The sequence below is a fragment of the Ambystoma mexicanum genome, chromosome 9, assembly GCF_040938575.1.
Source record: "Ambystoma mexicanum isolate Mex_15411 chromosome 9, UKY_AmexF1_1, whole genome shotgun sequence".
In the NCBI taxonomy this organism is placed as follows: Eukaryota; Metazoa; Chordata; class Amphibia; order Caudata; family Ambystomatidae; genus Ambystoma; species Ambystoma mexicanum.
The window spans coordinates 1,308,307,264-1,308,322,716 of record NC_090931.1 but is presented as its reverse complement, the minus strand read 5'-3'; the positions used below and the strand labels follow the sequence as shown (position 1 = coordinate 1,308,322,716).

The 15,453-nt window shown below is 43.7% G+C and overlaps 1 protein-coding gene across 1 annotated transcript in view; it reads right to left on the bottom strand.

Moving 5' to 3' along the window:
- ADCY5 (adenylate cyclase 5) overlaps positions 1-15,453 on the bottom strand; it is a 1,747,191-nt gene that overhangs the window by 1,000,545 nt on the left and 731,193 nt on the right. The window contains exon 2 of the mRNA XM_069616675.1: positions 11,276-11,425. Within this exon, the coding sequence (XP_069472776.1) occupies positions 11,276-11,425 (150 nt within the window). The remainder of the gene's footprint in view (positions 1-11,275; positions 11,426-15,453) is intronic.

Below are 15,453 nucleotides of genomic sequence, written 5' to 3'. Positions count from 1 at the left end.
TTTTGGCTTTAGAAATGAGGGGCCTAAAAATGCACCTACCCAAAACCAGCAAAATCAGAGGCAAAGAAGGCCTTCTAATCAATCCGCAACAGGTGGCAGTCAGGGAGGTCACCCCACCAATGGGACCCCTAACTCTCCTGATTAACTTAGTCCCAGATACAAGGAAAACCTTGTCTATCTTTGGGTATGTATGGACTCCCCCAGCCCAAGGGGGGCTACAACCACAAAAGTACTGCCCCGGGAAACTTCCCTCCTAACTTCCCTCAGGAGGGCAGTAATCCCCCAAATCCAGGGTTATGTTTCTTTCCCCGGTATCCACAAAACCCCAACCTGCAGGAAAACCCTCCTTTCTATCCCCGCTTTCAGGAGCCCAGACTACCCAATCTGGGAGAGGGGAGGCCAAGGGTGGAGGGTTACCAAAATCCCCAATACCCAGGGAACTCCGGGAAGGGTAACTATCCTTTCTCCCGAGAACCACCTAGATATGAACAGAGACCCCTGTACCAGTCAGAATGGGTGTCCCAGCTGGAGTGCCAGGTCCAGAACCTAACGCAGGATCTGAGTCGCATGTTGAGGGCTCAGCAGAACCCTCAGATGAACATGGCAGCTCAGAACCACTCAAACCAAGGGTCTGGCACCCCAGAACAATGACGGGGAGAGAACACAGATAATGCACCGGTTCCAGAGGAGGAGGCACGGGGGAGGGGGTTGTAAAGCCCTAGAGGAAGCTTCCTTCCTCACTCTTGAAAAGCCTCTGGCCACCGCGGAACCAGAAATAAAATCTCTTGCCCCTGAAAATCTGCAACCCAGGGAACAGAGGGTGGGTAGGAGACATCAAGAAGGCCCATTTTGTGGAGGAGGTTAGTGTCCTCCAGTTTGAAGGAGAAGAATCCTTAGAGGATTCTGGGAAAAGAATCTTCTCCTTCAGGGACAGGGGAATTCCTACCAAAGTAAAATGGGTCCCAAGAGATCTGAATGAAGACTGGGTGGGTGTGGGGACTGATTCAGAGTCACCCATCCCTGAACCCCAGAATTGTCATCCTGAGGAAAAAATAGTAATAGAGGGAACCGCCCCACAAATTGGTTCTAGTGACTGCCACCAGGTAAGAGGAGGCAGCCCAGAGCTAAGGGAAAAAGGGGATTCCGAAATCCCATCTATGTCAGGACATTTTTATTACAGATTCCCAGACTTCGACACAGAAAATTGCCCAAAACTCCACCGTATCGGAGTCCAAAATAAAGAAATGGACCACCCAACCTGGCCAAAATGCCCATTACCTGCCAACTTGAAGAGAAGGAAGGGAGATTTTATGCCCCCGTTCAAGTGCAAGGGCAATGCGCATTTTCAGCACTGGCGGACACTGGATCCCAGGCCAGTCGTCTGTCAAAAAGGGCCTTTGAGCAGCTAAATTCAGGAAGGGGGGAGAGACACTATATCCCTCTCACCCCTCTTCCTGGACAACTCCAGACCTTCAATGGGAATGAAATTCCTGTTGAGGGGACTGCAGATTTGGAAATAAAAATTGGGCAACATAAGGTGAAACACCCGGTCATTGTCGTGACTCCATAAGGAACCCAATGTCTATTAGGGAATGACATCCCTCGCAGGCTGTCTCCCCTAATAGACTGTGTGAACAGGGTCCTCTGGACTCAGACTAACAGGCCAATAAAATTAAAACAAAGCGTCAACTATGTTAGTTTAAATGGCACACGCCACATGGTTGAACAAAAGTCTGATCATATTGAGTTTAATTTCCAAAATAATGAAACACCTGATGTTACAGTAATTGCTGTAGGACAACAAACGGGTGATGGGAACTCCTCTCCATTCCTGAAAATCAACCTTCCTTCCAATTTCAAGTGGCATTCCACACTGGAAGGAAATACTTTGAAATTTTATACGGACTCACAAGCTGCAAATCCCAATTCTATAGTCAAAAGCGATGAGAAACCAGCTCAAAGTTTAGCTGACATTCAGAAAATGTGGGAACAGCTGTTCCTCCCTATTCAGTTAAATGAGGGTAAGGAGTCTGTTCTCGCCAGAGTGTGCGTGAACAATGGAAAGAGCTGCATCAGCAAAGCCATGTTCGGAAAGCTCCCAAAAGATCCAGACAGTCCCACATTTAAATTGATTGATAAGTGGGAAATGGGCCTGGAAACTCCCAATTCCAAACATCTCCTGCCTAGCAGGTGTATGCTCAAAATGTCTATAGGTGACAAAATCATAGAACTTAATTGTTGGGTCGTGCGAGATGTCCCTGCTGCATTCTATTTAGGCAGTGACATTCTCAATCGGTTTGCAATTAAATTGGACCTGATAAATTACAAGGCCTTGTCCCGACTAGGGGGCAATCCCATGGGCTTTGATGATTCTGAAAAAGCATTTTGGTCAGCCCAGTTGCTGCCGTATGCAGTTGAAGTTCAAATTGGAGAGGAGGTGACCAACCCAGGACGGACCCGACAATTCCAACTTGACTTAAAAATTAAAAGAGGACAACAACTACAAAATTCTGACTTATATGTACATCTCAATGACCATCTGCAACAGCAGGGGTTAGGGTTAAACCCAACACCATTAGTCTATGTAGAACACAACACCATTCCAATATTGATGGATAACAGGGACACTAGTAGTATAGCTCTGGGTGCAGGCACCATTATTGGAATGGCGGTTGATGACTGACATTTTTCCATGGATCTATGAAATGAACTGATAGGACCAATCCCCAATGATGGCTTTGACAATGACAGTGACAATGACATACCACTAGACAGGATCTTCACCCAGCAAGGGGGGAATTTCCTGGAATATTCTTCCTGCCCTTATTGGGAGGAAGAGGTGACCTGCGACATCAGGCAGGATGAGGTGATATTCCAGGTCCACAATGACTGCCTCTCCTACCTAAAACCCTCTGTCCAGGTCAATACTCTAACGAGAGACATCTCCACCCAGTTAGAGGAGGCAGCTGAGATAGCGAAATCCAAAGTCTTTCCAGGCTCCAGGCAAATGGTTGAAGAGCGGGTCAACACCGCTGGTGCCTGTGAGACTGAGCAGCAAAGGCAAAAGTTGAAACAGGTGTTCTTAGATTTTCAAGATCTCTTTGCTGTGGACTCGTACGACTGTGGTTGCGCCGAGATCCATACTATGACCATTCCTACGGACCCTGGAATGACTCCTGTGTTTGTGAAGCAATATCTCTTGCCTTGTGCATCCATGGAGTCCCTGACGGAAATAATTAAAAATCTAGAGTCCCGTGGGATAATTCGTCCAGTCCACAGCACCTTTAATAATCTGGTGCTGGCGATTTTAAAACCAAATGGCCAATGGAGTCTTTGCGCTGAGCTGAGGGATCTGAACAAATGGGTCCACATGTCCCGATGGCCTCTCCCCTACATTGACCAAGGGCTGGTCCAGATCCAGGGGTCAATGGTATACACCGCTATTGACCTGACAAATGGATACTGGACAGTGCCCGTCAGTAGGAAGGACCAATCCAAGCTGGCCTTTACCTTCAGGGGCAGCAGTACACATGGACCCGGACTCCCTTTGGACACAAACTCCAGCAATTAATTCAACATCTTCTTACATAAGGCCATTCCGACTTGGGTGAAAGGGTTAACCTGGCCTATGTGGATGAGGTCTTGATAAAAAGCTCAACTGTGGAGGAACACATAGTGGAAATCCATTATGTTCTGACACAGTTGAGGGTTGCCTGAGAAAAACTGTCCTTCCAGAAGGCACAGTGGTGCAGGACCCATGTCAACTGCTTGGGACATGAAATAACTCCTGAGAGTCTCTGTCCCCATAAGAACAAAGTGGAAGCACTATTAAAACTAAAAGACCCCACAACTCTGCGTGAGCTAAGAAGCATCCATGGAGTGACTAATTACAGTAGGAAGTTCATTGAGGATTACACAGAGGTCACAAGATTCCCTGATCCATCTGTAAAAGGGGGGGGTCAAGTGGGAGTGGGGTCCAGAACAAACCGAGGCAGTAACACAACTCAAAAGAAGTCTTTCACAAGCGCCTTGTCTAGCTTATCCTGTCAAAAACAAAGTTCTTCTTGGAGACAGGGTTTTCGAATACATGCTTGACAGCACTATTATATCAAAAGCATGAGAAGGTCAATAAAGTCATCTGCAATGCAAGCAAGACTTTATCCTCTGTGGAGGAAAAATTCAACGATTGTGAGAAGGCACCCCTGGCAACGGTGTGGGCATTGAAAAATGACTGCCAGTTCATCCAGAGGGAAAACATTATAGTGGAGACACCACACCAGCCTTTGCAATACTTCCAAAGAAACAGAATCCAGGACGGAAATGTGAGTAATTCAATAATTACTTCCTGGATTCTGTCAATGCAAGCCTTTCCCGTGGAGGTCAGATATGGTCAAAACAAGAAAAGGCCCCTTCGTGCAAGGTCTGTCTGACTTGCATGATTGTGCCAGAGAAAACTGTCTCGAGGACGAAAGTCTTAAAACCCAGGACAACATGGAGGCGTAACTGAATTCCCTGCACAAAGTCTAAAAAGTAGACAAGTGCGAGGGAATGCCCACAGTTTATGTGGACGGGTGCTTCTACCATGTTGACAACAACGGGGAAAAGGAACGGGTGACCAGCGTTGGAAATGCCTGGGTGAGTGATGCCTGGGAACGCTCCGCTGGGTACTTGTTACCCCAGACACACTTTGCAGCGGATTGAGGAGCCAAGAGAAAGTCAAATAGAGGAGACATCTGGAGAATGAGAACGAGAAAAAGAAGAACCAGAAGGGAACAGGTACTTCCATAGGTGTATCTATCTAACAGGGAGTACTTTTCTTCATTATCAGGGCCAAAGTGTAGCACCAAAAACCCTAGTAAAATGTCAATAGTTATCTGTGTCTTGCAAGGAATTATTTGTTATTATCAGAGTACTGGAATGACTATAAGGTGTTTGTGTCCCACTGCTGTCAACCTTTCAGGAGGACAGTCAGTGGGAAAATGTTGTAACCTGTTTTATTTATTCATTAGATCAGTACTGACTCTGCTCCTTTATAGACCGAGGAGGACTTCCCCGGGGACCTGGAGATGAAAGAACGAAGTAAAATCTGTGGATGTCGCTCCACACTCCAATGAAAGATAACTGGAGGATTGTGGGGTACCTCTCTCTGATGGAAGGACTCCACCTGATCAACCCCACTTTGCCCTACTCTCCCTCAACAAGACATCTCAGGGGATTTGGGGTGGGGGAATTTGTGGGGTACATTTACCCACCCAGCCGAATTCCCCTCCTTCACCAATCTGCACTTCAACAGTTACCAGCAAAATAGCTGTGCTGGCTCTGCTGAGCGCCATTCCCTTGCATCAAAACTGCATTTTGCACCTACAAAAATATTGGCTGTGTTGCCAAGCGCCTATTAGGCAAGATGGAACAGGCAACACACCAGAAAGGTTGCCAGTGTGTTTCCTTACGTGAACCAAATAAGAGAATTGAAAAGCAGTGCTGTTTTGCTGCTTGCTCAAAATTATTTCCCATTGAAAAAGGAAATATTTTATATTTAAAGTGACTGCGCCTGATGCTTTTTTCATTTGTTCAACAATACACAGTTCTGATCCAGTGAGCCCAGCTATGCCCAGCCATATTCAGGTGACGCTCCAACAAAAAGGGGCATTTCTCAATAAATAACAGGCTGTGGCTGGCAAGATCTGTGCAATAACAAAGAAACTTCACTCTCAGCAATACGGAAAAATGCTTGACTTTTTGCAGCAAAATATCATAGATAAACTTTTCAAAAGAAGCTCTATATCTCTGTGTTTATGTCAGTGGACCTTTGCCTTGAACAGATTTCTGTGTATGAGAAATTGACTAGGGCTGCAAATAATGTTTAGAATCTAGATGTAAGAGAAAACCGCATAGGAAGACAGCAAAGGACAGCAAAAGGAAGATTCACCACGTGTAAAAATTGTTGCTTTTTACAAACAAGCAAATGTCTGTTTGAAAGTAAATTGTGGAATTAAGGCACTCTCTTTGCACAGAATGCGATGGGGGTTTTGTTTTAAAACATATGCAGGATATTTAAGTCCCGCAGTTTGCTTTCTGGTTCAGAAGAAATAAAAATAAAAAAATTAATAAATAAGTGTTGTGAAGCCACAGAACAGGTTTTCATGGCCTGGCTTCAAAGGACATTTGCTTCCTGGGAACAAGACCTGCCTCCCCCCAAGGGGACCAGCATCTGGAAACTATGAATCGACCAAGGGGGAGAATGGAACATGCTCATCAAACTTTGTAGCATTCTGCAGCCAAGGGACAAAGGATTTCCTGGACACTTAGGTGCCACTTTGTGAACAGCACCATTGCAGGGTGAAATCTTAATTTGGGTACTATCTACCCAAACAGTAAAATTGTTCCCATTCAATGCTTTGGATATGTTATAGTAGAAGGTCAAATTAAGTGTATTCTATCATTGTACAGTGTAATTATAACCCCATTGGTGATTGCTGCCTCATATTAAATTTGTGTGATTTTCTTTGAATTTAAAATAAATATTGTGTTACCACCCACAGGCGAGGTTCTTGGTCCATTGTGACCGGGGATATTTGTAAAAGGGGGTACGAGATGGGTTTGGTGCCAGCTCAATCCGAATTCTAGGAAATAAATAAAAAGTATTTTAATTGTGCGCTACCGCCAAGGCTAAGGGGCTAAGGCCAAGAGTCCTGGTCTGGTGTGTGATGCCCGATTGGAATCCTTAACATTCCAAAAGAGACTGCATGAAGACATTTTTAGCTGATTCTTGTACCTTGCTTGGACGCACAAAAAAGATTAAAATAATGTGGATTGGTGCTTTATCTTCTTAACTTGTTGAATGTATGTGGTTGGGACAACAATTATGCATTATTCATTCTTCACTGAAGTCCTGTTTAAAAAAAGTATTGGTAAAGCTAACAGTTTTGGCTGCTACCGGCAGGTTGTCGCCGGATCCATAAAAATGTACTGGCGCCTGACTTCACGGTGCCACAGGCTCATTATGAGTCCGGCGGCCGGGAAGTCAGGTGCAGGTAAATGTGTTAATTCCCATTCCTATGGGAGTGGGGACACGGAAGCACCAGTACCATTGCTAACGGTCCCGGTGCTTCCGTGATGGGTTTGCCTATCGTAACTGCTGCGCCCAGCAGGGCTAGACCGGACGGGCACAGCGGCTCCGGTAGGCAAAACCATAGTTTGCCAGTCCGGAAACCATCTTGAAAAAGATTGACACATTCAATTTATATTTCATGAAGCCCAATATGCAGAGCTGTCAACTGACCCGCGACTTGCGTGTCCGACCCACAAAAAACAACAAAACCCAGAGGTCGCAAACATGTCAGAAAACCTGCGAACAGGGCAGGTTGAGAAAAAGGTCATCCCTTGCTAAAAGGATGATCTTTTTACATGCAAGGCAAGCCTTTTATATCCATACAGTGGCTTTACTGAAGTCTGCTTCTGCCAGTGACCGAGCTTTGACCTCCTGTGCCTTAAGTATGCAGATTTTACAGGCCAGAAGTTTATAGTTATGCTGTCATATTGCCAAAAAATGATTAAAGTGCTTTGGATTCAGGCACACACATTATTTGAGGGGCTGGGTCGAAAACAAGTGCTAATTTCTGATTTCTGAAAAGAAATCGTGCACTGATGTAATTTTAAGTCCAGATAATTGTGTTTGCCCCATCGTTACATATATTAATTACTGATGTTTCAAAGTGTCAAGAAAGTCACTGCTAGTGAAGGCACTTTCTCAGAATAGTTTTGAACAAGATCACAAGGCATTCCAGTGCAATCCCAGGATTTCAGAATACCTATTAATCGGTAAATCGAAAGTACAATGTAGTGCATACTTTAGCCGAATGATGCAAATAAGATGAAGTGTTTGTCTTTCAAACTCAATGGGATAAGGGGGCTTTCTCCAATCGTTATATTCAGTTTGCTTACAGGGTATAATATATCTTACCCTTTTTACATCTGCGCCTCGTCCACTGGGTCTCCCGCTCTCCCAGTTATCTGCAGTGAAAAGGTCTGTGTCACTGGGTGGGCATTCTCTCTTTCTTCTTCATATTCATTCCAAACTGCTCTCTGGCTTTTCTCTGGCCACTCCTCCGACACACTTCGTTGTCCGACGGTGTTACCAGCGATGAAAGGGTTCGTCACCCGCTTCCCTTCCAGGCCACCACTTTTCTGCGTCGGTTCTCTACTCGGGTTCACGTTCCTTGGACAAACTTCCTCGAGTCCATCTTTGGCATCTCATCTCTCTGGTACGCCAATGTTAGGTCTCTGCTCAGGCCCTGCTCGCACGTCCCTACTGGGACTTTGACAAGCTTCCTCCAGTCTATTGGATGTACAACGGACTGCTGGTACTTCTCCTTGCCAGCTGTTCCTTTACGTGCGAATCAGCAACTTCCCTGGTCTACGAACCTCGTTGATCTGGCCAATTTGAATCTCCCGGTTGCACTTTCTAGTTCTCCTGGCCCTCTTCTTTCATGACGCAGTGCTTCTCAGGAAAGTCCTTCCTTTGTGCTTGGTTCATCATAACTCTTCTTGGCTTCTTTGTCTCAGTTACTGACAGACAATCATTCTTTATTCCTCTTAGGTTCTTACTCTTCACAGTACCAAGCTGATACTTTCCTTTGTCATTATATCACAATAACATATGTAAGAGTAATCTAGTGTTCTCAATTAATGATGCGCTATTGGGTTTTTGAGGATAATGAGAAGGGAGTTGCTCACTGAAAATGGAAACCTTATCCCCAAGAGGGGAAACTCTCCTGGTGAGATCCTGCTGACCGCCACCCGTAGTGGGACTGTTGTGTAGCAGGCTCACCTCCCTAACCTCACAGGAAGGGCTCTCCCCTTGGGCAAAGTGACTGAATCCCTCGATTTGTCACAGTATACGTGCAGAGGGGAGATAAGGGTTGAAGAGAAACTATCCATGACTCAAGCATTGAGCACTTTGATCATCTTTCGCCTTGTCACCCCCTTGCAAACCTGCAACCAATTTTAAATGGCATGAAGCTTCCTAGAAGGAAAGAATTAAATATCTTTTAGCAAGAATAAAAGCCAAATGAGCCTTGTTGATCCTCTGCTGCAGATAGGTTTGGAGTGATGCCTGTCAGAGGGCACTAAGAGATAATGTAAGGACAAAGGCATGGGACCTGCAGCAGACAACCTCTCAGCACTTGATGGACCACCCTATGCTTCTGCCTCCCAATGATCTCAAGGAAGGTGCTTGCTATCGATGGGATCTTGCTGGGCTTTTACAGGTAACTTGAAGGGACCAACAGGTAGGCTGCCTGGGGGTCCAATGAGATGTGTGTAAAGAGCACTCACTAACGACCATGTGGAGAAAGACAGTCGTGCTTTGATTAGACAAGAGGAATTGCTGGCAGGAAGTGAGTTATTTGTGTATGTACAATCATTTGCATCATCAGATAAGGTAACTCTACATTTCAAAAAGAATAAGTGCCGGGATAGATTACTTTACCAGTCAACTTCGATCTTAGGGTGAGTCTAAGAAAAGCAAGAAAAAATGAGCAATGCTCCAACACCACATTGGTTATCGAAAAGTATATGCATCAGGGTTACGGGCCCTCTAAGGGGCACGATGCTGAGAGTATGCCACAATTGGTGACTACCCTAGCATATGACGCATGCAGCCCGGCTGAAATAGAAAGCCCAGGGGGGCATCTATGGCCCTGAACTGGTGTGACGCCACCTTCAGTTGCATGCTAATGTGGGAACAAGACGCCAGAGGACGGTAGCTCACAAGCTGCTCTGCGTCTCTTGAGACCTTGAGAGGGGGCTCAGTTTCCTCGTTTCTTTGATTTCTGTTCCCATGACGATACGCAGACCTCGCGACTGGCTTGCTTTTGGACCCACCTCGGTTTGGCGCGCAAGTGCTGTACTCTTTGCATCGATCTAGATAACGGACCCTGCACTGCTTTTGGCAACCCAATTTTGGCTTGGTTGGGAAGAGCTCAATTGAGCTTGCTACTCTTGATTTGCTTTCCTGTGTTTGGAACATAATTAAACTTTTGTTCATGAGATTTGACACTCATTCTCTCCTTTCTACATACTTAACCCAGTGCAAGTATTTCACCTGGGAGGGATCTGCTCATCTCCTGCACCAGGTATTTCGGAAGTAGCAAGGAGTCTGGTGGAAGAATGTGGGAGGGTGGTAATGGAAGGTTTGTTGAGGGGGTGTGTGGGCTACTTCTACAGAATCTTGGAAGCCCCCCTCATGATCTGTGTTTTTTCTCTTTTCAGCTTCTGGAGAGAGCCTTACGCAATACTTCACGCTCTTTCACCTCACCAGAACAGCCAGTGGTTTACTCTAATCCCCGGGTATTGAAGTGGGAGGAGGATCTTGCTACCATCTGAGAAAACCCTTGTCCTTGGGTCTCACTTACCAGCCCTGGGGTATTGGTAGTATATGGTTGGGTGTTGTTAGCTGTTAGTCTTGAGGTGATAGCGCTATGTATGAAATTGCACTGCCCTAAAAGACTAGGAGCAAAATGTCAAAAAATGTTTAAGCTAATTTGCATACACAGTGCATTGCTGAGTGGCGCTGATCCAGAGATGAAATTCCACTCATGGCTGTTAGGTGGTGCTGTGTTGCATGTGTCTTATTGGCTGAAAAGGCCTAATCTACTCCCACATGTTCCTTTGGTAACTACATTAAACGTGCAATATTGTGTTTGTCTCCTAATTTTCACACTTCACTGATGGTGAAGCAGTTGTGCAAATTCCTCGCCAACGGACAACAAATTAAAAAGGTGTGTTGCTCTGCAACTGCTTTCCGCAAATGTTTGCATGGTCTTTCATTTGCAGAGCCAAATTGCAGTTCACGTTGGGTAACATGCATCCTTGAACCTGCCCTGTTAACGGCAACTATCCGCCAGGTGCAGCATGCATTCATAAGTGTGTGTTTTGCTCTGCAACCGCTTTCGGCAGATGTTGGCATGGTCTTCCATTTGCAGAGCACGACTCACACTTATGCATGCATGGTGCACCTGCCGGATGGTTGCCGATAACTGGGCAGGTTTAAGGACGCATGTTACCCGGCGTGAACTGCAATGTGGCTCCTAAACTCCTCCACAATGGGGCCGCAATTGCACCTCTCGTGCCCCTTGGCTGGAGGCGCTGTACGAAGCCATATAGAATCGCCTTAGTGCAATATCAGACCTAGATGGTATGGTACTTTACATGAAGCGCAAGAAGGGGGACATGGCTGGGAGAAGGATATGAAACATATTAGTACTCCAGTTACCTGCTGCTGGTTCTCTCTCTGGGAATGTAGTCTGGCCTGAATGCATTCTCTGGTCTCCTGAAAGGCTTGCCTTTGGGACACTTCTGCTGGGTAGTGCGTGCAGACGCCCACAATGTTCGTACAGGAGAATATGAGGACATTGGCGACAAGCTGCAATCAAAAGAGAGAAAAATACTCCATCACCCTTCTGGAACAACTACAATTAGCCAAGGCAGTTCACTGAAATATCGCACAGAGCCATTACAATCTGAATCAATACAGCCGTCTGCTAATTATTGATGGTAGTTAACGCACGTGAAAAGTAGCCCATATACGATTCAACTTTACGGCATAAAATGTTACCCATCATCCACTATGCTTCCTTGATGATCATACAAACTGGTCCAACATGATATGGCTGAAAAGCTCAGGATATACACTTTGAATGTTTATGAGAATAGTTTATCTATATTTATGTTCCAGACACCTGATGAAGACCCGAGGCTTGAAACATTGTGCAAAGATGTCGTTGAAAAGTGACTTGGTGACTCCTTATTGCAATAGTCTGAATTTCATCACATAAAAGAATTATGCAATTTTCTCCATTAAAGTAATAATGATTTCTCTTCCTACATGTCTTTTACCTTTGTTGGAAATGGAGTTCAGGGACAGACAGTTAAGCATTTTATTGAATCATGTGTTGTAATACTCTTAGTTGGGGAGGTAGGTTGCGTGCACCACTCCTAAAATCAGTAGTGCCCAATGTGCTTAAAATTAGTGGTGATGGAACAAGCTCGAGGTTTTTGCTTAACGTATCCAAAATTGGGTGAGAGATGCATGATGCACCAACCTTTTACATACAATTCAACAACCTGTGGGAAAATTAGACAGTTGCTCGGTTTTGCCTATCTCAAATAAGCCCCAAATACAGAGAAACAAATATAGATCCTGAGAAAACTGTATTTTTTGAGAATTTAAATAAAGAGCGTGTTTCAGTTTTATTATTTTATATTTGTATATCACAAGCTTAGGAGCAATGCAGGAGGAGCAATGCAGCATCGAACAGGTCATAACTCAACACCTTGATAGAGAGAATTTTCGATAGTTCATTTTAAGCATTTTGGACCTACAGAATAGCAAAATTGCTGAGTCAACTCTCCACCATGACTCAACAACCCCGATTGCCATGTTGTAATCCATTAGTAAAAAAACCGACAACATGTCGATTTATGAATTCTCTGTGTATGTATATCAGTGTGCATGCATGTTTAATAACTGTCATATTTTCTTCACAGTGGGCTCTCTATGACCAGTCCTCTTCCTTGCATGCACATTATGAAAAACTCCTTGTTGGCTAGTTTCTAGGCACTTCATATCATACTATGTCTGAATTGTGTTTGTACATTTCATTTGACGGTTGTGGCATTTAATCTTTCTGTACATGTGCAGATTTAATAGGTATCACCTTTAACACAAAGTAACACTTGAGTAACATATCCCATTCACATTTAACTACACTGGATACATATGAAATTGCAACATTGCGCTATTTTGCCACATTCCATTCACAAATATGGCACACGCAACATGAACCCCTCTTCATCATTGGGACATTTCCTGACCACCCCAACAATAAAGAGCATGTTTTTTGAGTTGTATTATTTTATATTTTTATAGCACAAAAATAGCTCAGAAGCAATAGAGCATCGCCTTGGTAGAGAGAATTTTTCTTTAGGTCATTTTAAGTATTTTGGACATACAGCATAACAAAATATCACAGCCAACTCTCCACCATGTCTCATTCTGACAATGTGTTTCTCATTGCATTCATCCATCTTGAACACCACTTGCAGGTAGTAACCATGTGCTCACTTCACATCATTATGATGGGCAAGGTAAGAAATCTGCAATCAAGCAGAATATTTGAATGCTTAAAGGAACATAGGCATGAATCACTATTTTAAAACACTTAACTACTTACCAGTGGGACCTTGGGGAACACTATCAGAATTGTAAGAAATGCTGAATAATTCCAAATCGGAGCCTTTGAGTTGACTCCTGGGGCAGTCACCTTTCCCAATGCCTCAGATTCTGCCATGGCTCTAGTTAAAAAGTATCATTTACTGATTCCACTGATCACTGCATGATACTTTCTATAAAAATGAGAGGCAATGGTTGCTATTATAAAGCATCAATAATGGACTTGAGTATAGGAAAAAAAGAAATCTTCTCTGAAGTGCAATGATACAATTCTGAAATTGACTAACTGCATGTAATGCTATTTTACAATTACATGTTCACTCTTTCCACCTTTCTTTCTTTATTTCTATCCTGCTGCTTTGTCTAACTGTTTTCTCTTTATTTTTATTTCTCTTTCCTTCTTGCATTAATGTATGTTTACTTTTCTTCTTTTTTCCATTTATACTTTGCTCTTCCCTGTGTTAGGTCTTTCGGTCTCTTCTCTTTATATTTCATATTTCCAAACTCTCATTCCTTTCTCTTCCTTTCCCATGCTTGCATTACTTTTATTCATTTATCTTTATTTCTCTCCATTTCATTATTCCACGTTTTCTCTTTCCTCCTTTCTTTTGGCCCTACTTTTAACCATTTTCCTCATTCCATATTTGCATCAGTTTATTTATTTACTTGCATCTTTCGTTTCACCATTCTTTCATTTCACCTTTCAAGTCTTTTCTGGTTTCCTTAACTCCATTTCATTGTGTTGCTTTTTTCTTCTTTCTTTTACACGTTTCCATCATTTTTTTTCTCACTTTCTTTTGGTCCCATTCTTCTCTTTTATAGTTCCTGGGCTTTCTTTAGCCTTTCTTCAATCCTCTCTCACTTCCTCTTCTTCTTACTGAACTCTTTTTCTGCCTTTTTTATTGCTCTTCCCTTCAAACAATCTTTCCTTCACTTTACTTTTTGTCTTTCCTGCTTTCTTTTTCGACTGATGACCAAAACAAGCTCCACCGGGTGCAACTGTTCCCGTTATTGTCAAATGTGACATTCTTTTGTGTATGTTGCAGTGGAAGCTCTGCAGAAAGGTGACAGCCACCTGTTTGACTTGCAGAAGTCTTGCACTCCTCCTACCTGGAATTACTTAATGGCTGGAAAAGTCATCCCTTAAGGCAGCCTATTAAGCAGGGCAAAACTTCACAGTGTAACCAAATCCTTTCTTATTAATTATGATGGCCCATCTATTAGTAATTGCTTCCTCTCTTTATTCCACTCCCACACATACATTTATATTTAGTTTGTGGCCTCGGTTATGTAAATGGTCCCTATTGCAGCAGCTTGGGTGCCTGATGTACATCTCTTTCATTGGTCTTTTTTCAGATCCTTTAATTGTGGTGGGGAGGGGCTTTGAGTGAAGTGTTCCGGTATTAAATTGCTTTATAACCTCCTTATATATGTAATCATAGCAACACACAGGTGAATTTTGATTTTTTTCAAAGCGTGGTTTCCGTAGACAGTGGCTGATGGCTGACAATGTTTTAATGCAGGCAATACCCTACCACATTTAATAGGGAGAACATATGCCCATCCACTGAGGCTGGTGAAAAGAGGCATAGCAACTATTACGTAAGTGTTTTGTTACAGTGTGAAGCATTGCGCGGTCTCTTATGCTTCCTTCAAACATAACCAGCTGCCTCCTTCCAGCCTTCATCTCATTCTAGGTTGAAACTGTGTAATACTTTGCCATCAATCATAGGTAGGGCTGACATGCGATTGCTCTCTACAAAACATTTAGCGACCAAAAGCAAGGGTGGTCGTCCATTTCAGAAACGAGATTGGCAAAGAGTTCAGTTCTTTTTTGACAGATGTTATAATGCTTCATACACCAGATAACTGCATCAACAACAACAACAACAGGGACAAATATGAAGCATGGTGGAGCTATTATTGTTTATCAGTTTAAAGAAAAGAAATGTAATATGAGCCAAATGAACAAACAGAAGACGAGTGAGTACTGGCGCTGACCTTGAACCTGGAGTTGTAGCTCTTCCTCAACCGGGTATTTTGTGGGTTGGTTACAGCTGTGGTGTAAATTGTGTACTTACCCTATGTAAGAGTGCAGAAGTAAGGCTCGGACACAATGGTGATATGCTTTTGGGTATAGACTTTCATTAACTAAAAGAAGGCTTGGAAAATGCCTCTCTATCCGTAAAACTTAGAGGGGTTTCCTCAACTCAAAGGAA